Below are 26,271 nucleotides of genomic sequence, written 5' to 3' on the forward strand. Positions count from 1 at the left end.
TCTGTTGCTTAACCAACTGAGCCACCCAGGGGCCCCCAGAGTGTCCCCTAGATCTCTGAAGCAGCAGACAAACTTTGTATCTTCTTACTCATTCCCGTTCTATGGCCTCATGACCCACAGTCCAGAGGTTGCCATTTTGTTTCCAAAAATGGAAGAATCGGCCAACATCTCCCTCTCCTCCTCCCTTCTCCTTCCCTCCTGCAGAGGCAGCTCTAGGGTGCGGTCATCAAACTGCCACAGCCACTGGCTGCCCTCTGCCACTGGCCCGGCTCAGGGCCTAGCATTTGATAGCTACCAGGAGACACATACTAGGAGCCCCATTTCACAGATGAGGAAACTGAGGTACAAGAGGGTTACCTATCTTGCCTGGCTGGACCCGTCAGCTGATAAACAGTGGAGCTGGGATTTAAACCATCATACGCTGCTTCTTCCCTGAAGCGTGAGCCGAATGACCAGACAACAGCGGAAGGTGTCAAGGCCCCTCCCTGAGCCCCTCCCAGGGGGACTTTTGAGCCTTTGTCCCAGGGTATAAATGCCCAGATTCAACTGCAATAATGGAGGTTAAGACCTCTCTCTCCAAAATGTGGTTCGGTACTGGTGGGAACAACCCTTTCTCTGAGACCCCCAGGATGCCCCCGACAATGAAGGACAATCTTTCTGATGGGTTTGTTCTTCAACCCACCCACCATCTTGTTTAAAAAAAAAAAACATTTTTTTTAATGTTTACTTATTATTGAGAGACAGAGAGAGACAGAGCATGAGCATGGGAGGGGCAGAGACAGAGAGGGAGACACAGAATCTGAAACAGGCTCCAGGCTCTGAGCTGTCAGCACTGAGCCCGACGTGGGGCTTGAACTCACAGACCACGAGATCATGAGCTGAACCGAAGTTGGACGCTTAACCGACTGAGCCACCCAGGTGCCCCCCAAATCTCTGATTCTTGCAAGGACACCAGTCATATCGGACTGTGGACCACTCGAATGACCTCATTTTAACTTAATTACCTACCTCCACAAAGAATCCTCTCCAAACATGGTCACATTCTGAGGTAGGACTTCATAATTTTTTTTTTAATGTTTACTTATTCTTGAGAGAGAGAGAAAGAGAGAGCATGAGCAGGGGAGGGGCAGAGAGAGGGGGAGACACAGAATCCGAAGCAGGCTCCAGGCTCTGAGCTGTCGGCATGGAGCCCGATGTGGGGGTTGAACTCGTGAACTGCAAGATCATGACCTGAGCCGAAGTTGGACGCTTAACCGACTGAGCCGCCCAGGCGCCCCGAGAAGAGCTTTTACGCACCCCTCTCTGCAGAACACACAGCCCAGGTGACGTACCTCCTCAGAGGTCAGGCCAGGCCACTCCACTGGTGTGGAGCCCAGGGTCCTATGCTGTCCTCCAGGGTCCGGATCTTGATCCTAGAGGCTCAAGGTCAAGTTCCATCCCTGCCACCGAGGGTCTCGTGAATCCTCAGGTAAGGCCTGACTTCTACCTCTTCTCCAGGGGGAAGCCGAGGGCCCCGGCAGCTCTCCCAAGCTCATTCAACGGCTAGTGTCCCCAAGTCAGGAGGATTTAACACACTTCGATGCATGACAGCAAACCGCTGGCTGAGTGAGTTTAGATTTTCATGGCTTCTGCATTGGAACGGCTTCCCCACTAGACCCGGGGAGCCCCCGGCACCCACAGATCTGAAAACTCAGCTTGATTTGCCCTCCAACCTACCAGCACCACCTACATGCCACCTCTCGCCTGCCTTAAACCCCCTCGACAAAGTTTGCCCCGGAAGCAGGACTTCTCTGAGGCAGCTTTAAAAACCCTAGAGGGAGGGGCGCCTGGGTGGCGCAGTCGGTTAAGCGTCAGACTTCAGCCAGGTCACGATCTCGCGGTCCGTGAGTTCGAGCCCCGCGTCAGGCTCTGGGCTGATGTCTCAGAGCCTGGAGCCTGTTTCCGATTCTGTGTCTCCCTCTCTCTCTGCCCCTCCCCCGTTCATGCTCTGTCTCTCTCTGTCCCAAAAATAAATTTTAAAAATGTTGAAAAAAAATTAAAAAAAAAACCAAAACCCTAGAGGGTTCATTTCTCTTAGCAAGTCTGCCTTCATGTTAGCTTGGGCCAAGGCTCTCAGCTCCCCGCGACCCCGATCCCCGGCTGCCTGTCAATCAGAGCCAACTCCTTTGCAAAGTGTTCTAAATGTTACTCTGAACCCTTCTTGTGGCCATTTATTGGACGTCAGCTAAGCTTCGAAGCACGTTTTAACTAATCCCCGTTTTGCAGACCTAGAAACCAGGCTTCCAAGAAACGAAATGGCTTGCTCAAGGTCACACAGCCAATGAATGGTAGAGCCAGGATTTCAATCCTGCTAGAGCTCCGAGAAATTCTCTGGACATAAGCGGCTTGGGTCTGGCAAGGTTGACGGAGAACGTGCACAAGGCTCCCGCCAAGGCTACAGCCTACCCTCCAGGCAAAGGCTGAACGCCGGAGCCCAGGGGAGACGGGGGTTTGGCCAACATCTAAAAGTAAAACAGGGCAGGTGGGAGGACTGAGTTCGGAACTTCCAGGATTCTGGACCAGGATTCTTACCCCAACACCTCATACGGCCAGCACAGCACTGGTAGTCTAACAGGGGCCGGGAGACTTCTTTAAAACGTTAGACAGAGGGACGCCTGGGTGGCTCAGTCAGTTGAGCTTCTCGATTTCAGTTCAAGTCATGATCTCACAGTTCGTGGTTTCAAGCCCCACGATTTTCTCTCTCTCCCTCTGCACCTCTCCCCCACTCGCACGCACACAAACTCTCTATCAAATAAAAAAAAAAAAAGGTTAGATAGTAAATGTTAGCACTTGGGAACTGTGTCAAAACACAGACACTCGGTCTATATCAAAAATATACGGGGGAGGAGGAGACAAGATGGCGGAAGAGCATAGAAGATTTTTGTGGGTCTCGTGTCCATGAAATGCAGCCAGACCAACACGAAACCAACCTACACAGCTAGAAAACTGACTGGAGGATTAACACGACCACCTGCACAACCTGAACCACAGAATTCAGCAGGGACACGGTGCAGAGAGGCGAACTTGGGGAGCAAGAAGCCGCGGGAAGGGAGGTGCTTTTGCAGGCAGAGAGAGGACGGAGTCAAGGGTCGGGGGAGAATACGGGAAAAGCACCCCTCCCCAAAAGCAGCTGGAGAGAAAGTGGAAAATTGGAAACAGCCACAGGGAGTGAACTAAAAGGGGAGAAAGGAGAAAGAAGAGGGTTTAAATTCCATTAAGACTGTAATAAACAAGGGGAGAGCAAAGGCTGCAACTCCCCAGCTCGATACCTGGCGGTGGGTGCTCTGGCGGGAAGGGCGAATCCCCAGGAGCAGAGTGGGGTCCGGGAGGTTCTCAGGCCACACAGGGAGAAGCGGTTCCACGGCCGGAAGGGCGTTCGGTAGACGCTGTGAGGCCACCTGGACCCAGCAGAGCCCAGAGAACGGCCCCGATCGCTGGTGCTGGGACAAGGTCGTTAAGGGCGAAGCCTGGTGCCAGATGCGTGTTGCGATTTTCCATAATCCCTGAAAGGCTGCTGCTGCGCTAGCTCGCGAACTTTTTCTGGGGCGGCTGGCACCCGGCCGCAGTCCCTGGGCTCCGGCAGCAGCACGGTTTGGCGAACTTTCCTGGGTGCAGCCGGCGTCGGCCGTTGCCCGGGGAGACCCTCCCGCAGAGGGGCGGAAGGGGCCGAAGCCACAGCCCTTCCGAAGTAAGGGGCCGGGGAAAACAGCCGCGTCTGAGACAAAACTCGGGAGAGAGCGACTGCCTGGGGCCTGGTCACGGAGAGGGAAGAAGCGGGGAGCGGTCGAGAGCTGAAGACAGAGGACGGGTGCGCGACTGCTGATCGGGGAGAACAGACCGGGTAGCTGGGTGGTGCCATTTCACCGCTCGCGCGCATGCGCATACGCACCTACAAGCGCCACAAGAACCCACCCCAGGAGGCTAGCAGCGCCATCTAGTGGAGAGCGGAGCCGTTACACTGAGCCCCGCCCAACCGGGTCAACCTCGTTGTTCAAGAACACACGTCTCACCGCCTGCTGAGTTTATGGACCATAAAGCGCTTCCTAGTCTGACTTCTAGCGGAAAACGAAGCAATTTCAGTCCTATTTCAATCTGGTAGCAAGTCCATCTATCCCATTTTCTTTCTTTTTTCTTCTTTTTCACTTATTTTCTTTTTCTTGAATACAGAAAGAGAAAAATTCATTTTTATTTTCAATTTTTACTAAAAAGATTTTTCTTTGTTTTTTTTACTACATTTTTTACTTCTGTGTAAATTTTTTCAAATTCTATTTTACTTCCAACATTTATTTTAGTCTAATGCAGTGTATTCACCTTTTCAAAGTTTCAGACGATTTCCTTTTTCTTCCTTTTCTTTTTTCCCTTTTTCGTTTCTTTTCTTTTTCTTGAATGCAGAAAGAGAAAAACTTCATTTTTACCTTCAATTTTTATTAAAAATATTTTTCTTTATTTTTTTTTCTATTTTTTTGCTTTTATGTAAATTTTTTCAAATTCTATTTTACTTCCACCATTTTATTTTAGTCTACTTCAGTGTATTCACTTTTTCAAATTTTCAAACGATTTCCTTTTTTCCTTTTTTTCTTTTTTTCTCTTTTTTCTCTTTCTCGTTTCTTTTCTCCTTCTTGACTATAGAAAAAGAAAAATTCATTTTTATTTTTAATTTTAATAAAATAGTTTTCTTTAATTTTTTCTACTATATTCTTTACTTCTGTGTATGTTTTTTCAAATTCTGTTTTACCTCCATCATCTCATTTTAGTCTACTTCAGTGTATTCATTTTTTTCAAACTCTCAAACGATTTCCTTTTTTTTTTCTTCCCTCCCGTTTTTTTTCTCTAATCTATCAAACCACTTTCAACACCCAGACCAAAACACATCTAGGATCTAGCATCATTTATTCAATGTGTGTGTGTGTGTGTGTATGTGTGTGTAAGTTTTTAATTTTAATCTTTTTTAAATTTTAATATTTTTAAAATTTTAATTGTTCTCCCTCATTAATTCCTTTTCTCCCTTCAAAATGACAAAATGAAGGAATTCACCCCAAAAGAAAGAGCAGGAAGAAAGGACAGCCGGGGACTTAACCAACACAGATACAAGCAAGATGTCTGAACCAGAATATAGAATCACGATAATAAGAATACTAGCTGGAGTTGAAAATAGATTAGAATCCCTTTCTGCAGAAATAAAAGAAGTAAAAACTAGTCAGGATGGTATTCAAATGCTATAACTGAGCCGCAATCACGAATGGATGCCGCAGCGGTAAGGATGGATGAGGCAGAACAGAGAATCAGCGATATAGAGGACAAACTTATAGAGAATAATGAAGCAGAAAAAAAGAGGGAGATCAGGGCAAAAGAGCACGATTTAAGAATTAGAGAAATCAGTGACTCGTTAAAAAGGAACAACATCAGAATCACAGGAGTCCCAGAAGAGGAAGAGAGAGAAATAGGGGTATGTGAGCAAATCATAGCAGAAAACTTTCCTAACCTGGGGAAAGACACAGACATCAAAATCCAGGAAGCACAGAGGACCCCCATTGGATTCAACAAAAACCGACCATCAACAAGGCATATCAGAGTCAAATTCACAAAATACTCAGGCAAGGAAAGACTCATGAAAGCAGCAAGGGAAAAAAAGTCCCTAACCTACAAGGGAAAACAGATCAGGTTTGCAGCAGACCTATCCACAGAAACTTGGCAGGTCAGAAAGGAGTGGCAGAATATATTCAATGTGCTGAATCAGAAAAATATGCAGCCGAGAATTCTTTATCCAGCAAGGCTGTCATTCAAAATAGAAGGAGAGATAAAAAGTTTCCCAGGCAAACAAAAATTAAAGGAGTTCGTGACCACTAAACCAGCCCTGCAAGAAATTTTAAGGGGGACTCTCTGAGGGGAGAAAAGATGAAAAAAAAAAAAAAAAAGACCAAAAGCAACAAAGACTAAAAAGGACCAGAGAACACCACCAGAAGCTCCAACTCTACAAGCATCATAATGGCAATAAATTCATAGCAAATTAACAAATTGATGATAAATTAACAAATTAACAAAATTGATAAACCACTAGCCAGTCTGATCAAAAAGAAAAAGGAAATGACCCAAATAAATAAAATCAAGAATGAAAGAGAAGAGATCACAACCAACACAGAAAAAATAAAAACAATAATAAGAGAATATTATGAGCAATTATATGCCAATAAAATGGGCAATCTGGAAGAAATGGACAAATTCCGAGAAACATATACACAACCAAAACTGAAACAGGAAGAAATAGAAAATTTGAACAGACCCATAACCAGTAAGGAAATTGAATTCGTAATCAAAAACCTGCCAAAAAACAAGAGTCCAGGGCCAGATGGCTTTCCAGGGGAATTCTACCAAACATTTAAGGAGGAGTTAGCACCCATTCTCTTGAAGGTGTTCCAAAAAATAGAAATGGAAGGAAAACTTCCAAACTCTTTCTATGAAGCCAGCATTACCTTGATTCTAAAAGCAGACAGAGACCCCACTAAAAAGGAGAACTATAGACCAATTTTCCTGATGAACATGGGTGCAAAATCCTCAACAAGATATTAGCCAACCGGATTCAACAATACATTAAAAAAGTTATTCACCACAACCAAGTGGGATTTATACCTGGGATGCAGGGCTGGTTCAATAGCCACAAAACAATTAACGTGGTTCATCACATCAATAAAAGAAAGGACAAGAACGATATGATCCTCTCAATAGATGCAGAGGATCTGCATTATATTTGACAAAATATAGCATCCTTTCTTGATAAAAACCCTCAAGGAAGTAGGGATAGAAGGAGCATACCTCGAGATCATGAAAGCCATATATGAATGACCCAATGATAATATCATCCTCAATGGGGAAAAACTGAGAGCTTTCCTCCTAAGGTCAGGAACAAGACAGGGATGTCCACTCTTGCCACTGTTATTCAACATAGTATTGGAAGTCTTAGCCTCGGCAATCAGACAACACAAAGAAATAAAAGGCATCCAAATCGGCCAGGAGGAGGTCAAACTTTCACTCTTCGCAGATGACATGATACTCTATATGGAAAACCCTACAGAGTTCACAAAAAACTGCTAGAACTGATTCATGAATTCAGCAAAGTTTCAGGATATAAAATCAATGCACAGAAATCAGTTGCATTCCTACACACCAACGATGAAGTGACTGAAAGAGAAATCGAGGAATCAATCCCATTTACAGTTGCACATAAAACCATAAAATACCTAGGAATAAATCTAACCAAAGAGGTGAAAGATCTATACGCTGAAAACTATAGAAAGCTTTTGAAAGAAATTGAAGAAGACACAAAAAAATGGAAAAAGATTCCATGCTCCTGGATAGGAAGAACAAATATTGTTAAAATGTCGACACTACCCAAAGCAATCTACATATTCAATGCAACCCCTATCAAAATAACACCAGCATTCTTCACAGAGCTAGAGCAAATAATCCTAAAATTTGTATGGAACCAGAAAAAACCCCGAATAGCCAAAGCAATCTTGAAAAAGAAAACCAAAGCAGGAGGCATCACAATCCCAGACTTCAAGCTATACTACAAAGCTGTAGTCCTCAAGACAGTATGGTACTGGCACAAGAACAGACACTCAGATCAGTGGAACAGAATAGAGAACCCAGAAATGGACCCACAAACGTATGACCAACTAATCTTTCACAAAGCGGGAAATGGAATAAAGACAGTCTCTTCAGCAAGTGGAATGGAATGCAATGTGCAATGGAATAAAGACAGTCTCTTCAGCAAGTGGTGCTGGGAAAACTGGACAGCGACATGCAGAAGAAGGAACCTGGACCACTTTTTTATACCACACACAAAAATAAACTCAAAATGCATGAAAGATCTCAATGTAAGATAGGAAGCCATCAAAATCCACGAGGAGAAAGCAGGCAAAAACGTCTTTGATCTCGGCCGCAGCAACTTCTTACTCAACACGTCTCCGGAGGCAAGGGAAACAAAAGCAAAGATGAACTACTGGGACCTCATCAAAATAAAAAGCTTCTGCCCAGAGAAGGAAACAATCAGCAAAACTAGAAGGCAACTGACGGGATGGGATGGGAGAAGATATTTGCAAGTGACATACCAGATAAAGGGTTAGTATCCAAAATCTATAAAGAACTTATCAAACTCAACACCCCAAAAACAAATAATCCAGTGAAGAAATGGGCAAAAGACATGAATAGACACTTCTCCAAAGAAGACATCCAGATGGCCAATGACACGTGAAAAAACGCTCAACATCACTCATCATCAGGGAAATACAAAGCAAAACCACAATGAGATACCACCTCACACCTGTCAGAATGGCTGACATGAACAACTCAGGCAACAACAGATGTTGGCGAGGATGCGGAGAGAGAGGATCTCTTTTGCCTTGTTGGTGGCAATGCAAGCTGGCGCAGCCACGCTGGAAAACAGTATGGAGGGTCCTCAAAAAACTAAAAATAGAACTACCCTACGACCCAGCAATGGCACTACTAGGTATTTATCCAAGGGATCCAGGTGTGCTGTTTTGAAGGGACACACGTACCTCAATGTTTATAGCAGCACTATCGACAATAGCCAAAGTATGGAAGGAGCCCAAATGTCCATCGATGGATGGACGGATAAAGAAAATGTGGTATATATATACAGTGGAGTATTACTCAGCAATCGGAAAGAATGACATCTTGCCGTTTGCAACTACGTGGATGGAACTGGAGGGCATTATGCTAAGTGAAATTAGTCAGAGAAAGACAAAAATCATATGACTTCACTCACATGAGGACTTTAAGAGACAAAACAGATGAACATAAGGGAAAGGAACCAAAAATAATATAAAACAGGGAGGGGGAAAAACATACGAGACTCTTAAATATAGAGAATAAACTGAGGGTTACTGGAGGGGTTGGGGGAGAGGGGATGGGCTAAATGGGTCAGGGGCACTAAGGAATCTACTCCTGAAATAGTTGTTGCACTATATGCGAACTAATTTGGATGTAAATTTTAAAAAAGAAAAAAGAAAATTAAAAAAAGAAAAATATATATATACAGGGGCACCTGGGTGGCTCAGTTCGTTAAGCATAGGACGTTAAGCATCCGACTTCAACTTGGATTATGATCTCGTGGGTTCATGGGCCCCACGTCGGGCTCTGTGCTGACAGCTCAGAGCCCGGAGCCTGCTTCAGAGTCTGTGTCTCCCTCTCTCTCTGCCCCTCCCCTGTTCATGCTCTGTCTCTTTCTCTCTCAAAAATAAACAAACATTTTTAATTATTTATTTATTTATTCATTTTTTTTAACGTTTATTTACTTGAGAGACAGAGCATGAACGGGGGAGGGTCAGAGAGAGGGAGACACAGAATCGGAAGCAGGCTCCAAGCTCCGAGCCATCAGTCCAGAGCCCAACGCGGGGCCGGAACTCACGGACCGCAAGATCCTGACCTGAGCTGAAGTCAGACGCCCAACCGACTGAGCCACCCAGGCGCCCCAATAAACATTTTTTAAAAAGTATACAACTCTGTTCTCATAGCAAGCAAGGAGGCTTAGACGACACATAAACAACTAACGGGCGTAGCTGTGTTCCAATAAAACTTTATTTGCAAAATCAGTCGGCGGGCCGGCTCCAGCCTGCAGGCCGCAGTTTGCGGAACCCTATTCTAACAGAAGCCTTCCGCGCTTTAACACAGAGAAGGGAGTAGTGGGGTCACTTCAGTCAACAAGTCCCTGTGGGGTGGGGCGGGGGAGACACAGACTTCAAAAGCAGGGCGGGGGCGATTTTCCTGACGCTTCGGAGTGCATTCGTAGCACAGGGGTGCTCAGCACGCAGAAGATACGCGGTAAATTGCAGCAGGTAGGGTCATTGTCACCTGTGTGAGTGAGTGTGTGTGTCTCTGGGTGATGGTAGCTGACCGGGTCCCCCACCGCTGACTCAGAATGTGTCTCTCCCCAGCTCCTCAGGCATCCGGGAGGCTGAGCGTTTCGGAACACCCCCAGGGAGGGCCTCCAGCGTCACCCGGGCGGGGAAGGAGGAGAGCAGTGGCGGCATTAAATACAAGGCTGGCCGGGTAAGACGCGGACGCCTTCACCCGGGGCCCCTGCAGCCTGGAGAAGGTCTTTTTGTCATCTGGACCCATGATGCCCCCTCCCAGCTCCTGTCTTGGCTTGTGGAGGGGGACCAATGGACCAGGTCACAGATGCAGACGGGAGAGAGGAAGACACCTTCAACTGACCTGCATGATGCTTTAAGCCCAGCCCCCACCCGAGGCTTAGCGTAGCATCTCAAGGCACAGGTCTCGCCCGCCTGCATCAGAATCACAGGCAGTTTCTGGGACCCACCTGGGCCTCCTAAATGTTTGTTTATTTGTTGAGAGAGAATGAGAGAGAGGGAAAGCAAGTGTGAGCAGGGGCAGAGAGACAGACAGACAGACAGACAGAGGATCCCAAGCAGGCTCTGTGAGCTCCGCTCAGAACCCGACACGGGGCGCGAACTCAACCAACGGTGAGATCATGACTTGGGCCGAAATCAAGAGTCAGACGCTTAACCGACTGAGCCACCCAGGCGCCCCCACCCGAGCCTCCTAAAACCAAGGGCCTCTGGGGTGATGGGGATCCTTGGTTGCAGCCAAGCCGTCCAGAGGGTTCCATGCACCCCAAACTCTGAGAACCCCCGACTTAGCTCTTGAACGCCAATGACCCGACCGATAGCGGCAGATTAGCCTCTGGTATATGGAAGCACGTGCAGTTTGGATCTGTTCACACAGACTCAGACTGACCCAGATTCCTAAATGGAAGTGTGTAGACACAGATGGCCCAAGTGGATAATCCAAAAATTCTTCCATTCATGCAGCAAACGTTTTTTGGATCCTAACTGTGTTTTAGGCACCACCCCGAGCATCAATGGGACTAAGCATGAATAAATTCTCTCCCTTACTTTTACCGTGCTCTCGGTCCAAAACGTGCAGTCTAGAATGGGGTGAAAATGGGTTTGGTGGGAAGGGGCCAAAACCTCACTCTTTTTATGTATGAAGCACAGGTATGTATACGGGACATGAACAGAAGCACAGTGTATCTGAGGGGTGAACATTTGATGGGGGGGTGGGATTAGGAGAAAATATCAGAAAAGTCTCCATTTTTAAAGGTGGCAACATGGAACAAAAGATCGAGAAACACTGGTCTGGCAGTCGAGGGAATAAGCAGTTTCAAAGCGCCATCACGAAGATTATAATAGAGATATGTTCAAAATAAGAGATAAATACACACTGAGGGCCTGCTGTGTAGGGTTAATAATAGCCACCCTTTGCCAACACCTGGCTGTGTGCTTCACAGATCCAATTTCTACTCTTCGTGACAACTCTGGGAGAAAGGAACTTCTATTCCCACCTTGAAGCTGGGAAAACTGAGGCTCAGAGAGGGCAGGTGACTCATCCCAGGTCACACAGCCAGGAAGTGGCAAAGCAGGGATCCAAAGCCCAGTTTCTGAGTCTCCAAAACACGCACACCCTTTCTGCCACACCAGGAAGTGCTAGAATATTTCTTCTCGACTTGGGAATGCAGTCGGACCTCACGCCCCTGCTCAGACACTCTCGCCTCTCTTGTTACACCCACTCTCCATGCTCCTCCTGCTGAGGAGGGAGGTAGGAGACTTTTGAGGGCCATCAGACTATATTTGTCCTCACCCTGGGCAACCAATCAGTTCCTTCAGTTGGGAACGCAAAGCTCTCTCCAAGGGCTGACTCACAAAATCCTCTCGGGGGTCTCTGAGCAGCAGGAAGCACACAGAGAGGTTAGGCAAGTTGCTTAAGGTCACGCAGCAATGAGAATGGGGGGAACCCCACGTTTTCCAGATCCCAAGGCACCCCGTTCCTTTTTTCCTCTGACCTTCATCTCTCTCTTCTCAGCTGCCGCTGGGGAAGATAGGAAGGGGCTTCAGCAGCAAAGACCCCGATTTTCATGATGACTATGGCTCTCTTCAAAATGAAGATTGTGGAGACGACGACCCCCAGGGCAGGCCAGAGCAGTGCCGGCTGGAAGGCTACAACGGCCTCGAGGTCACCAATGTGTAAGGGACTGTCGCCCCACCAGCCCCAACACGGACACACCCGCGGAGGAAGGGTAGCCAGATGCTGTCACCACTGCACGTAGTGGCCGCGGGCCAGGGATGCGCCCCTCCCGGGCACAATCCCAGCAGACTGTCGCAATTTCAGACGGGCGCTCCGAGGAACGAGGGGACACCGGCCTGCCTGTCTTCAGCGGGTTGTGGACCTGTCCGCTCAGTGGGAGGACCTGTCTGCCCAGCCCCTCTATAACCCAGGCCCCACCCAGAGTGACCGTCAGCCACTGAGCAGGCCGGGTGGTCCCCGCGGCCTTGAACTGAGCTGCCGCGGTTGGAAGGAGGCAGGCCGTTCCCCAAGAGCACCCTCCCAGAAAGCGCAGGTGTGGCTCCAGCCGGACACACGGCACCCAGCAAGGGCGGTGCCAGGGGCGAGCACAGCCTGAGGCTGACCGGTCGGCACGGGGGCCCTTCCAGCCAGCCTGGCGGGGCTCCTGGCTCCAGCACCTGTGCCCCCCACGACTGAGCACCCGGGTTCTGACTCGGCTCGCTGAATCTCCCTTGGGAGACTGCAAAATGGGGCGGCCACTCCCTTCCACCCCAAAAGCCATGGGGCACATGGGGTGGACGCGGAGAAGAGCCTTTCGCCTGCTCCCAGGCGCGGCTCCAGCGCCGGGAGGGTGCGGGGCGGGTTCCAGGAAATGCAGGTTTCCTGTCGTCAGGAGGGACATCCTGAGGACGGGATCCGGGCTGACTGACTCAGGCCGGCGACGACCAAGTTCGACAACGGGGTTGGGATTGGGGGCAGGGAAATGCTTGTCACTATTAACCCAACAAACCTGTGTGGTGAGGTCTCAGTCACCTGGAACGGGGGTGTGTTCACCAATGCCCTCATGGAGATGAAGGCTGGAGAGCAAAGTCATTGACGTGGTGGAGAGAACCCCCCGCCCTTTTCCTGACTCTGCCACTGTTCGGCTCTGTGGCTTCTTGCCGGTGGCCTCACCCCTCTGTGCCTCAACACCTGCATCCACAACACTTCCTGGTTCCCTCCCAGGGACATTGTGAGAATTAACACGTGCTAATGTCTGTAACCCACTTTGTAACCTCTCAGGAGGCAGGTGGCAAGCAACCAGGCTAGAAGGGAGCTCTGAGTTCCCACTGACAGCACCGGACTGACCTTGAACTGGTTCTCCCCAACAGTGTTCCGGTTGGAACCACATGGTCTCTCTAGAGCCCCCAGTAGGGCTTGACCAAAAAGAGAGAGAGAGAAGAAAAAAAAAAAAAAAAAGTCCACAGACACAGCCCTTGAAAACCAGTCGGATCCATGTGTTCGGGCTCGAGTCTGTCGACCTCAGCGCTGAGTGGTGACTTGGGAGGGACGACATGCACTGGAGTTCCCGACACTTTGGTTGTCAAAGCGAATCCTTTGTTGGGACCACGATGCTCGACCGCCATCGGGGCCATTCGCACCAGAGTCAATGGCAGGCCTGAACTCCCAAGACTTGAACAGGTGTCGGCCTCCGAGAACCGTCAAAGTACACGTTCCTCAGCCCAATGAACCAGTTCCCCCTGCGGGAAAAGCCTAAACCGAGGCCTGAGGAACCTGAGAGTGACCCTTCCTCCCCGATGCCGAAGACCACGGTTTTCTCTCTGATCTTAAGCCCAGCTTTTCTTGTCCATGGAAACCAAACGCCCAGCTGGTGGGCGGGTGGATGGCCCTCCGTGCATCTGATGTTTAGCCTTCTAGGGTCCCATTTCTGATTCCGTGGCCTTTCGGGGGGGGGGGGGGCGGGGCGGGAAGCTCTGGTATCTAAGGTGGCTTTGCTGAGGTTCCAAATTCCAGCCACATTCAGCCACACCTGGGGCCTGCAGCCCGGAGGGGGAAGTAACACGTCTTCTAACCCGATGCCACAGGTCACTCCCAAGCCAGCCTCCAGGCTGGGTGACCCGGAACCCTGGGATCTGCCTCTTGGGAAGCAGCAGACCAGGCAGGAAATGACTCCCACAGGGTGAGCAAGGGCAGCACAAGGGGGCCTGATTATCTGAAGCCAACATTCACCCGAGTTGTCGGAAACAGAGCTTGCCTTTCCCACCCCCGCTCCACCCCACGGGGGGCAAGATGGGCAAGTGGACAGTATGGGGGGGGGGTCACCGGCAGGGATGGCATCGTCCCCAAAATGTGCAACATTGGGCCAGCAGGCCTGGGGCGATGCGGACAACCTCGAAAGCACCTTTCGGTCCAAATGATACCTTAGTAGCACACTCTCTCCCACCTGACGCCCCGGTCCTTGGCAGCCAAGTGACCGTTTGGAATTGGCTTTTCGTGACTCAGGCGGGCAGGGTGGCCGCCTGCAGAACAGGGACCTGCCACATCCTGTGCAAAGGGCCTGAGTCGTGTGGTCGTGGAGGGTGATGTGGCTTCCGGACCTGGGAACATATGAATGTGCTTCTTGGAGTGGCATCATCCGTGCCCATGGGTGCTGGCCCCTTAGAGAGGGGTAGTAGGTGCCAGAGGCTGGGGAGAAGCAGAGTGGGCAGAGGCACCCCATATTTCTCCCAGAAGCGGGGACCAGGGCCACCAGGAGGCACCTGCCCGGGGAGCCTGGGTGGCTCCGTCAGTTATGTGTCCAGCTCTTGATTTTGGCTCAGGTCATGATCTTGTGGTCGTGGGACGGGGCCCCGCATGAGGCTCTGTCCTGACAGCTCGGAGCCTGCTTGGGCTTCTCTCTCTCCTCCTCTCCCTGCCCCTCCCCCTCGCTCTTGCACGCTCTCTCTCTCTCCCCCTCCCCTTCTCCGTCTCCCTCTCTCTCCCTCCTTCTTTTTCTCTCTCTCAAAATAAACATTTAAAAAAAAAAAAGTCACCTGCCCAGCAGACTCTCAGCTTTCTGACCCAGACACCTCTGGAAGGTCCCTTTGTCATTAGCTGGGCAGAGCTAGTCTCCTAAAATCTGTCTGTCAGCACCTCAGTCACCCACCTGCCCCCTGGGCCCCAGGCTGCAGGGGGCAGGGAGGAGCCGCATGACAACCTGGCTCAGATGAAGGGGAAGGGGAAGGGCCTCTACGCAGCCCAGGCAGCACAGAGGGGGCCTCAGAACAGCGACCCCGAACCTCGAGCTCACTAAACAGGGCTGCACGTGGCAGAGCGGGAAGATGTGGCAGGACACGTCCGCCGCGGGGCCACCCAGACCCTCCAGAGCTCCAAGCTGCGCCCACCCCCTTCCCATCGAAGCCCGTAGGCTCTGGCCCGGCCCGTCCACGCTGCCCTTCGAGGCTCCAACGGGCTCCCGGCGGGTGAGCGGCGAGGAAAGAAAGCCCGTGGGACACGGCGACTTCTGAAGCCCACGTTACTGGCGACAGTTGGCTGGTGAGAAGGTGTCCCAACACGGAGGGAGTTTGTTGGCCGCAAAGGGAAAAGTTGTCCACGAACAGAGATGACGCTCTTGGCCTTTTAGTTGCTGGTCACGGCCCCAGCGTCTTCCCAAGAGTGAATTTTAACACTGTAACAATAAATACTACTGCACAGCGGCTCATTCATAGTAGCCTTTCTCTACGTGTGTTCTCCTTTAATTTTCCCAACAGCCTCTTTGGGAGAGATTACCCACCCATTTCAGAGATGGGGAAACTGAGGTGGGGGGCTGCTGAGGGGCTCACCCAGCTCCATAAAGCTAAGAAGTCCCAAGGCAGGGACTCAGACTCAGTCATCTGCCTCGCCACCCCAGGGTCCTCCACCCTGGCTGCACACTTCCTGTCGCTGCAACGCTGGGGATCCCACCCCCGCCCCCACCTCCCAGCACAGGACTTACCTCACCAGGGGGCGTCACTCGAAGTGGAGCTGAGAGGCTCTCTGTCCTGCTGGAAAAGTCTGGGGCCTGCGCTCCCCGTTTCCAGGAGGAGAACATCTGATCGGGGACCCTCCCTTAGCATCAGTAGCTTGCCCGCCTCACCCCTCCCGTGGTACTTCCGCGGTATCCGGTGGTGGCCTCAGTCAGCTCAGGCTGCTCACTGGGGGTCTTCAACAGCCGACGTTTATCTCTCCCAGAGCCACCTCGTCCTGCTCTTGGTGACGGCTCTCTTCCTGCTTTGCAGAAGCTCACCCGTGGCCAGGGGGGTTGATTTCGGACAGTGGTAATGTGGTGCAGGGGTGGGGGCGCCCAGAGGACCTGTGAACCGAGACCTAAGTTCTGGGAAGGAGCCAGCCCCGCCAACACCTGGGGGAAGAACGTTCCAGGCAGGGCGAGAGGATAAGCTAGATGCTGAGGATATAATGGTCAATGGAGTCCTGCCCAGCCTCTGCCCTTGCAGACCTTCTAGTCCAGCAGGGAAAAGACACGCGAATCAAATGCTCCTCGGGCAATGTAAGAGCGTAACTAAGACCGGTGTTGAGAGCAGGGGAAGCTGGTGGGGGGGGGGGGTTATCACGTGGGTGTTTAGTGTGGTCAAGAGGAGGTGAGGCCTGGAGGGAGGCGAGTTCAGCACGTGAAGAGGAGAGGGAAAAGGATTCTAGGTTGCCGGGACGGCATGTGCAAAGGTCCCGTGGCAGGCGGGCCAGAGTAAATGAGGCTGGGATAAGGCCCACATGGCTGGGTGAAGGAAGCAAGGAGCTCGTCTCCTGAGAGTGCTGAAGGAGCATCGAGCAACAGCAGAACTTCCGCTGGGCTTCCGCCCACTCCCGGGGGACCCGCTCTGCCTCCTGCCCATTTACATCACCCTCACTGCCGGCAGCGCTTCCTAACTGGACGTGAAGTCTCCACCTTCTGTAACGGTGTCCCTTTCCCTCTGCTCTGACTCGTGGCTCAAGTGGACTCCCGGGGCCACAGACTGATACAATGGGCCCATGAGGTGGCACCGGGGGCCGTCAGGGCACAACAGAGGTGTCGGGTGGCTCTTTCGCGACCCCAGGGAGAAATCTGAGATGTCTGCTTTAAGCCATGCTGGTCTGCAAGAGTGGGGGGAAACCCTCGCAGGAAACGGTATCAGACCCGTGAGAAACGCCCAACCCCTCCTGATTCACCGGGGCCTGACAGAGCTCCTTCCCCGCGGTGCGTTTCCCATGGCTCAGCCCGCCCCGTCGTTGAGGGGAGGCACGAAAGGAAGGCCCTTCCCTGGTGGACAAGCCGAGGCCAGGGCAGGGCCGACGTAGGCCGGGCCTCCCTGAGGGTCCCTAAGCCACACTGGGCCCTCCAGACGAGGGGGCCAAACTCCCATAATAATTAGCAGCTAAGATTTTGCTTGTGTGTTTGTTCTAGACGCTTCTGTACGCTAAGGGCTTTGCACAAGCATCTCCTCTAATCCTGACGCTTCCCCGAGAGGCGTGTACTATCACTGATTCTGTTTTACGGATGAGAAAACGGACACGGTGGGTAGAGAAGGCACATGAACCTGTCTGCAAACACCCCGTTCTGCCTGGCCCTGCCCTCCAGGGGCCTCCCCGATGGGGTCCCACTTTCCAGGAGGACTCCTCAGGGGAGCACAGGAGGATTCATCCATCTCAGGACCTAATTCCCTCGAGTAGCCTTGTTTGGTCCCTCCCCCAACCCTCCTGTGACCCAGAGGACGTCAACCGGGCCTCCACCGAAACTTTCCGCATTTCCGCTTCGCATTAAGTTTATTCGCGGGGGGGGGGGGCTGTGACCTTGCTGCGTACCCCAATATGGCATCCAACACAGACTCTTTGTTTGTTAAACAAACGCAGTGATAGGAAAGAAAACTCATGCAGGACACAATGGGGCCATGACATCTGATAGAGCGGCCACGGACTACATGTGGCCGTTTAAACTATTAATTAATTAAAATTAATTAAATTTGTATTTTCACATTATTTACACTATTTACATTAATTAAAATTGTATTTTTTAAAATTTTTTTTAAATGTTTTTATTTCTTTTTGAGAGAGAGGCACAGGGTGCCAGTGGGGGAGGGGCAGAGAGAGAGGGAGACACAGAATCCGAAGCAGGTTCCGGGCTCCGAGCTGTCAGCAGAGAGCCCCAGGCGGGGCTCGAACTCCTCAACCGGGAGATCATGGCCCGAGCCGAAGTCGGACGCTTAGCCGACGGAGCCACCCAGGCGCCCCAGATAATTAAAATTAAAAAAAAAAATGTAACTTTCCATTTCTCAGTCACCCCAGCACATTTCAAGGTCCCCATCGCTACGTGGGGCTGGCGGCTACCATACGGGACGGATGCAGAACATTCCCATCAGTGCAGGAAGTTCAAGCTGCTGCAAGGTCCAGAGGGAATTTAGTTTACTAACACAAACACTACCTTGAGAAGCTTATGATTGGTGGGGAAACAAATAGAAGAAAATCTCCAGAGAAAACACCACTGGTAGGGAAAAAAAAAAAGGATTTTCGGGCAGGTGGGATTGCTGTATTAGCCGGTGACCGGAGATAGAAACCCAACTCAAAAACTGATTTAAAAGTACTAAGGAATGTCTCTCTCTCTCTCTCTCTCTCTCAAAAATAAATAAATGAACATGAAAAAAAAAAAAAAAAACCACACAAAAACAAAGTACAAAGGATGTCTTGGCTTCTGTAAAGAACAGTCCAGAACTGTGACTGGCTTTGGGGATGGCTGGCACCAGAGCACCCAATGATGTTTTCAGGATGCTCCCCTTTCCTCCTCTCTTGGCTTTGCCTTCCTCTCTAGCAGGGTCACTCTCGGACAGGTCGTCCCCACTGTTGGCAAATGACCACGAGACACATGACCTCCCAGGTCTGCAACCCTACACACGAGAGAGAGGTCCTCACCCCGGTGGTTCTAGCAGAGTCTGGGGCTGGAGTCTCGTTGGCTCGGTGGGATAGGGTCTTGGGGTGGGACAGCAGTGGGAGGCTTTAGTGTGGCCCAAAGGCTTTCTGCTTTCCTGAGAGAGGTCTCCTCTCCTTAGCAGTTGGGGTAAGCGAGGACCCCAGGGGATAAGGGCCCCCAGATATTCACAGAGGGAAACACCCTTGAGTCCAGACACCCAGACGTTCACAGAAGCACCAGAGACAGACTCAAGGATTCAGGGGCGTCTGACCCCGGAGCTCAGACCTAATACTAGACGGCCTAGACTGGGCACTCGCCCTGTCCTCTGCCGCAGGGTTTCTCAAGCTCGGCGCCATTGACATTCAGGAATGCTTTGTGGGGGGGCCTGTCCCCCGTGTATTGCGGGATGTTCAGAAGCATCCCTGGCCTCTACTCAATAGATGCCATTATTGGGGCGCCTGGGTGGCTCAGTTGGTTAAGCGTCTGACTCTTGATTTCAGCTCAGGTCATGATCTCGCGGTTCATGAGTTCAAGCCCCAAGCTCTGTGCTTACAGGGTGGAGCCTACTTGGGATTCTCTCTGTCCCTCCCCTGCTTGCTCTCTCTCTCTGTCTCAAAATAAATAAATAAAATTTAAAAATATATTTAAAAAAATAGATGCCAGTATCACCCCCACCTCCACTCGTGACGACTCCCACATTTTTCCAGGCATCACGAAATGCCCCCTGGGGAGGCAGAATCTTCCCCAGTTGAGTGAGAACCACAGCCACAGTGTTTTTTCCCCATTGAATCCCCCCCACCCCACCCCCGGCAATCCTTTCAGGTAGACGTTGCTTTTCTCATCAGACATATGGAGAAACTGAGGCATAGAGCGGTCACATAGATTCCCAGGGTCCTGGGTGAGTGAGTGGGAGCAGACTGGCTCTTTGCAGTCTGGGCTTGAAACCAATGGCCTGAGGCTCGCTGGCCACACCCCTGCTGTTTGCAATCAAAAACTCCTAAAGCCAGATGTTCCCAGGGCAGAAAAGACTTCCTCCGTATTAAGTACGACTTTATTGGAAGCCGGATCCACTCCCTCGCCTGGCAGAAAATTGCTCTGTAAATTACAGGTTTAAAGGGTAAACGGGGCCCTGTGAGCTCCTGACTTAAAACAAGGTAATAATTTAGGGCCTAGAACAGTCTGGTTGAGCGAGTTCCCATAATAGTTAATCTCACACCACACCCCCATCATTCTCATTTTATTAAAACACAAACAAACAAACAAAAATAGGATAGAAGCAGGAGATTTTGGACAGTTGCCCAAGACCTCACAGCAAGTTAGTGACGGAGCCTGACAGCAGCCGAGCTGTCCTCTTCCAACCACACAGGGAGTCAGAGACCTGGCCTGGGGCTCACTGTCCCCCAGGCTCGGCCACAGACACAGGCTGTGTGTTCTGAGGCCAATTCCTTTCCCTCTCTGGGCCTCCCTCTCTCTGCTGAGCACACTTTTCCCTCCTCTGCCAGCCTTGGGGGACTGCTCCACCTTCACTGGGGGTGTGGCTGTGATCCTGGTGCCCCTCTGGGCCCCCCCCACCTCTAACCCCACCCCCACCCCCACCGCTGCCTTCAGGGAGGTCACATGACCCTGGCTGGACCAATCCCAGCTCTGCAGCCCGGTGGAGGTGCCGGAGCCCCAGGAACAGGCCCCGACACCTGAGAGGAGAAAATCAGAACCTACCCGGATGGCCCAAAATGGGGACTGGAAGGTTAGCGCTCACTTTTCTCTCGGATCTTGAGCTGGAAGATGTGCCCCGGGGTTGCAGCCTGCCATGTCCCTCCCACAAGAGGATGCCCGAGAGAAAGGGACAAACCCAGAGCCAGAATACAAGACCGTTGAGGGCAGCAGGAAGACCACATATTGCCCGGATCACCCTGTCCCTGCCGGAACCACCCCTGCCTCTTGAGTTTTGGTTGAGTGACGGCCTAACCCTTCCCCGCCCCCCCCCCCCCCCCATTGCTTCCCTTTATTAGTTTGCTAGGTCTGTTGTAACCAGGTGGCTTGAAAACGAAATTTAGGGGCGCCTGGGTGGCTCAGTTGGGCAAGCGTCTGACTTGGGCTCAGGTCACGGTCTCACAATTCGTGAGTTCGAGCCCCACGCCGGGCTCTGTGCTGGCAGCTCAGAGCCGGGAGCCCGCTTCGGATTCTGTGTCTCCTTCTCCCTCTGCCCCTCCCCCGCTTGCGCGCGCGCGCTCTCTCTCTCTCTCTCTCTCTCTCTCTCTCCAAAATAAATAAACATTGAAAAAATGTTTTTCTCACAGTTCTGGAGGCTGGAGATCCAAGATCAAGGTGTCAGACCCCCTTTCTTGGCGTGTCGATGGCTGTCTTCTCCCCCTGTGCTCACGTGGTCGTCCCCCTGTGCCTGTCTCTGTCCCAGGACCCTCTTCCTATGAAGACACCGGTCATATTGGATCAGCGCCCACCCTACCGGCTTCATTTTAACTTCATCACCTCCGTAAAGACCCTATTTCCAAGAACAGTGCATTCTGAGGTGCTGAGGGTTGGGGCTACAACACGTGAATTGGCAGGGTGGACCCACCAGCCCGTAACACTCTCCCCCCCCCCCCCACGCACCCACGGGCTTACGTCAACATGAACTGGGTTTCAGTCCCTCCACCCTTCAGAGAGCCTAGTTAAGCGACCGCCAGTCCACCGGGCTTGACCCCAAAGTGCCTCCGTCCCATCCCCTAACTCCTACCTGCCGTGTGCATGCACGTACCCACGCACACGTGGGTGCACACACAGCCTCCCGCTGCCTGCCAAGCACTGTCTGCAGCACATAGAACAACAGGGAAGAATGAAACAATTTTAAATTCTTTTTCTTTTTCAACGGACCGACTCTTCCCAGCTAGAGATGCCCTCCCTGGAGCCTGTGACGTTGCATTTGTGGGGATGACGCTGCCCTGTGTCTCTTGGCCACCACGCCACCGACTGGACGCCCCAAGGGATGCCCCCCCCACCCTTCGCTTCTGGTTTCCTGCTGGGGTTTCAGGGCCCCTCTGTCCCGGCCGGGCAGGGCCCCTCCGGCTGTAGCTTGAGGTAGAGGTCAGTCCAGAGCCGAAAGGTTGGAGCTGGTATCACCCTGACAACAGTGAGCCTAGGACACCAGGGCAGGGCTCTGCCGGGAGCCCCACGGACGCAGACGGGCACGTAGCACCATCCGAGGGAGAGCCGGGGACCAGTCTCCGGCCCCAAGTAGCGGACAGAAGGAAACATGTAACGTGGAAGCCGGTGTGAGGGGCAAAATCCAAACAAGGCAAGGGGAGAAGACGACCACAGATGCGTGCCAGGTGGGCAAGGCTCCATAAAGGCGGATTCGTTTGCTCTTTTCTTCCCGGGATCCACCCGTGGTCGTGGTCGTGGTTTCGTGGCCACTGCAGCCCGCGAACTCCAGCGTCAGAGTCATCGGCAGCCTCGGACTGGCTTGCTAAGGACGCCAGAGGCACCCGGAGCGTGGAGGCCGTGGGGTGGGGTCTGGCGAGGACCCTAGTCGGCCCCCTTCTCCTGGCGTCCATCATCCTGGCTGGCAGGAGGGGCGAGGGAGCTCTCGGGGGTCTCCCTTCTAAGGGCACTCGTGGCATCCGTGGCGGCTGCACCCGCATGACCTCGCCCCCTCCCAAAGGGCCCCCTCCAAACACCATCACGCCGGGGGTGACGGTCCAACATGTGGATGTGGGAGGGGAAGAAACGTTCAGTCCGAAACACTTCATGGACACGTACGGTAAAACCCTGGATCGCGAGTAACTCGTTCAGCGAGGGTGCCGCGAGACCAGCCAAGGTTTCTAATACATTTTCGCTGGATAGACGAGCGATGTCTTGCGACGCGAGTCGAACGTGATGCCAAACGTCGCATGATCACAACTCAGCCGCTGGTTCCTGAAATTCGCTTGGATACACAAGCGCTTTGGATGAGGAGCACGTTTCCAGAACGAATTCTGCGTGCAACCCAAAGTTCTACTGGTTTTTTTTTTTTAATTTTTAAATGTTTTCTGTTTATTTTTGAGACAGAGACGGAGCATGAGTCGGGGAGGAGCAGAGAGAGAGGGAGACACGGAATCCGAAGCAGCACCAGGCTCCGAGCTGTCCGCACAGAGCCCGACGCGGGGCTCAAGCCCACGAACTGTGAGATCATGACCTGAGCCGAAGTTAACCGACTGAGCCCCCCAGGCGCCCCCTTACTGTAATTCGAATTTGGCTCAGGCCTGATGGACGTTGCCCCCCGCTTCTGTGAAAGCACAGGCCCAAGACGCCGGCTTGATTTTTTCTACGACATAAACATACGCACAAACATGGGGCGCCTGGGTGGCGCAGTCGGTTAGGCGTCCGACTTCAGCCAGGTCACGATCTCGCGGTCTGTGAGTTCGAGCCCCGCGTCGGGCTCTGGGCTGATGGCTCGGAGCCTGGAGCCTGTTTCTGATTCTGTGTCTCCCTCTCTCTCTGCCCCTCCCCCGTTCATGCTCTGTCTCTCTCTGTCCCAGAAATAAATAAACGTTGAAAAAAAAAATAAAAAAAAAAACAAAACATACGCACAAACATACATGTGTACGGATGTGTCCCGAGCGTGTGTGTGCCAAGTACGTGAATAAGTATGGAAGCAACTATTGCAGCAGATGCGTGTCTGTGTTTCCCCCGCGATCCGCGAGGGGCAGAGGCACCGCACCGGCCACCGCTTGCTTTGGGGAACAGAGATCTCGCTCGGCGTCCGCCTGAAGGGCTTCTAGTGAAGCCACCAGCCCGCGAGTCAGTCCATTCCCTTCCCAGCTCCAGGGGTTTGCAGGTGTTTGCTCACGCACGATGCCCCCTGATCCCCGTTCCCTCTTGCACTCTAGACCCTCGACTGGTCTTTTTAAGCACCACACACCCCTTGTTCCCCAGACACCTCTGTCCCCTGCCCCGGTTATAGACCCTCAAGCATCCTCCCAGCCCCTCAGTTCTTCCAGCCCCCCTACGTCCGGACATTCCCTCTATAAACAGGTTCCTGAAATCAGACACAGTGTTGCCAACAGACTTGAGCAGTGTGACTCATTCCTGAGGGCAGGCCCTGTGCTGAGTGCTTCGTACATGATCTCTTCGAGTCCTTCAAACAACCCTGACAGACAGGTACCCTTATCTCCACTCTACAGAAGCAGGAAGAAGTGTAGACATTGGCCCATGGTTTACACAATTGGGAGTAGCAAAAGTAGGACTTGAACCCAGATAGTAACCATTACTCATATCCTCCCCTAACCTGGGGGCTATGCTTCTAGTAATATGACCAAATGTAGCATCAGCTTCTTAAAAAAAATCCACATCTCACAGTTGTCTCATTTAACTTGTGGCCACTGTGTCAGTGGCGTTGACTTCAAGCTGCCCATAGGAGTTACTAGAGAAGCCTGGTTAAGAATTTGGATTCCAGGGCCACCTGGGTGGCTCAGTCGGTTGAGCATCCAACTCTCAGTTTTGGCTCAGGTCATGACCTCACAGATCATGAGTTCGAGCCCCACATCAGGCTCTGCACTGACAGCAGGGAACCTGCTTGAGATGCTCTCTCTTTCCCTCTCTCTCTCTGCCCCTCCCCTACTCATATTCTTTCTTTCTCTCAAAATAAATAAAACTGAAAAAAATAATACTTTATTAACAATTTGGATTCCAGAGGCACCTGGGAGGCTCAGTCAGTTAAGCGTCTGACTCTTGATTCCGGCTCAGGTCATACTCTCACAGTTCGTGAGTTTGAGCCCCCAGTCTGGCTCCCAGCCGACAGCGAGAAGCCTGCTTGGGGTTCTCTCTCTCTCTCTCTCTCTCTCTCTGCCTCTACCCCCGCTCATGTGCGTGTTCTCTGTCTCTCTCTCTCTCTCAAAATAAATCAATAAACTTAAAAAAAGAAAAGAATTTGGGTTCCCTGCGGAAGACAGCGGTGGCCCTGGCTGAAGTTGCTGGAGAAGCCCCCGGGACTGAGTGAAGGCAGCAAACACAGAGCTCAGGGCGAGCACCAGATTCCAGTTCTTCGAACGAGCAATGGTCCAAGTCTAACGGACTGACTGCCAAAGCGGCTCATCTTGTCGGGCCGGCCTGCAAAGCATGTTTGCTGGCGAGCCCCGCAGAGGGAAAAGCAATAGTTCAGCCGGGTTTGGAGTGCAGGGTTAACTCGAGCAGACGGACGCTCCAGGAAGGACGATGTCCACACTCCGTCGAAGGACCATAATTCAGATCTTGAAGGCACAGTCCACTTGCAGGATATAACTTTACCTTCGCAGACATCCTATTATCCTACGGACTTCATCGCTTTGTAGTTGACCCCGACGGTTCAAGAAAAGGAGAAATGTCTTCATGTGTCTCACTGGTCTTGTCACAGTCGGCATTACCCAGGGATCAGGCAACAGGCCACATCTGTCCATTCTGTCTTCATCAAGAACAGACTATGTACCGGGGCGCCTGGGTGGCTCAGTCAGTGAAGCGTCCGACTGCGGCTCAGGTCATGATCTCGCGGTCCGTGGGTTTGAGCCCCGTGTCGTGATCTGTGCTGACAGCTCAGAGACTGGAACTTGCTTCAGATTCCACGTCTCCCTCTCCCTCTGCCGCTCTCCCATTCGCATATGTGTGCTCGCTCTCCGTCTCTCAAAACTTAAAAATAAATTAAAAAAAAAAACAGACTAATTCCCACTAGAAGCTATGATGACATACAGAAGTGTGGTCACAGATATTTCCAAAGGAAAGTACATTCTGGACCAGAGGACTCACATAAATGGATATGCAGTCTTTCTTTGTTTGCGGAAGTTGATAGAATAAACTTACGTCTGAATCTTTTCTTTGTTCTTTCGTTGAAATTCTGCAGCTTTTATGTAAAACCTCCAACTGTCAAAACTGGAGCTGAGATCAAGTTATAAACTACCTTGTTTGCATAGATGAAATTTACTTTCGTAAAATGTACAAATCAGCGGCTTAATCTTCAGGAAAAAAAAAAAAATAGTCCTTTCAGTGGCTGACCTGTTTGGCAATTTACTGACCTCTCTCTCATATTTTAAAATTCATTTTCTCCTTATGGATATTTACAGCTATTTGTTTATTAAAAACTATAATACATTGTGTCGAGGATACAGAAAGGGAAGACAGATAGATTCGTTTTCAAATATTTATGTAAGCCAGTAAATGTGGTTAAGAAGGAAGGAAGGGAATTTGGATTCCCAAATCCTATCCCAAACCTAGTTTAGAGGTAAGTCCTGGGGATCCGCATTCTAAAGCTAAACTGCAGATTTTCAGGCCTCAGACTTTCTGATGCAGGCGGTGTGGGGTAGGGCTTGAACATTCCTCTGTTTAAAAAACCTCCTTGGGAACAGCCAGGGCTTGGAGTCACCTCTCCCCTCCGGGGACGATTGAGCCTGGTAGGGAGGAGTCTGGAGCCTTTGCAGCTCCCAATTCCACCA

The 26,271-nt window shown here is 51.3% G+C and overlaps 1 protein-coding gene and 1 pseudogene across 3 annotated transcripts in view; both read left to right on the plus strand.

Moving 5' to 3' along the window:
- The window catches only part of KAZN (kazrin, periplakin interacting protein), a 1,100,886-nt gene that overhangs the window by 1,066,859 nt on the left and 7,756 nt on the right, over window positions 1-26,271 (plus strand). For 2 of the 3 annotated variants that reach the window (XM_043573804.1, XM_043573805.1), the window contains 2 exons: window positions 9,993-10,107; window positions 11,941-13,609. In XM_043573804.1, coding sequence (XP_043429739.1) covers window positions 9,993-10,107; window positions 11,941-12,105 — 280 coding nt within the window. In that variant the 3' untranslated portion in view covers window positions 12,106-13,609. Of the gene's footprint in view, window positions 1-9,992; window positions 10,108-11,940; window positions 13,610-24,045; window positions 24,051-26,271 lie in introns of those variants that run through there. The other variant, XR_006296489.1, reaches the window with a different exon arrangement.
- Window positions 24,730-25,320, plus strand: LOC122482054 (annotated as a pseudogene).

Source organism: Prionailurus bengalensis, chromosome C1, assembly GCF_016509475.1.
Source record: "Prionailurus bengalensis isolate Pbe53 chromosome C1, Fcat_Pben_1.1_paternal_pri, whole genome shotgun sequence".
NCBI lineage: Eukaryota > Metazoa > Chordata > Mammalia > Carnivora > Felidae > Prionailurus > Prionailurus bengalensis.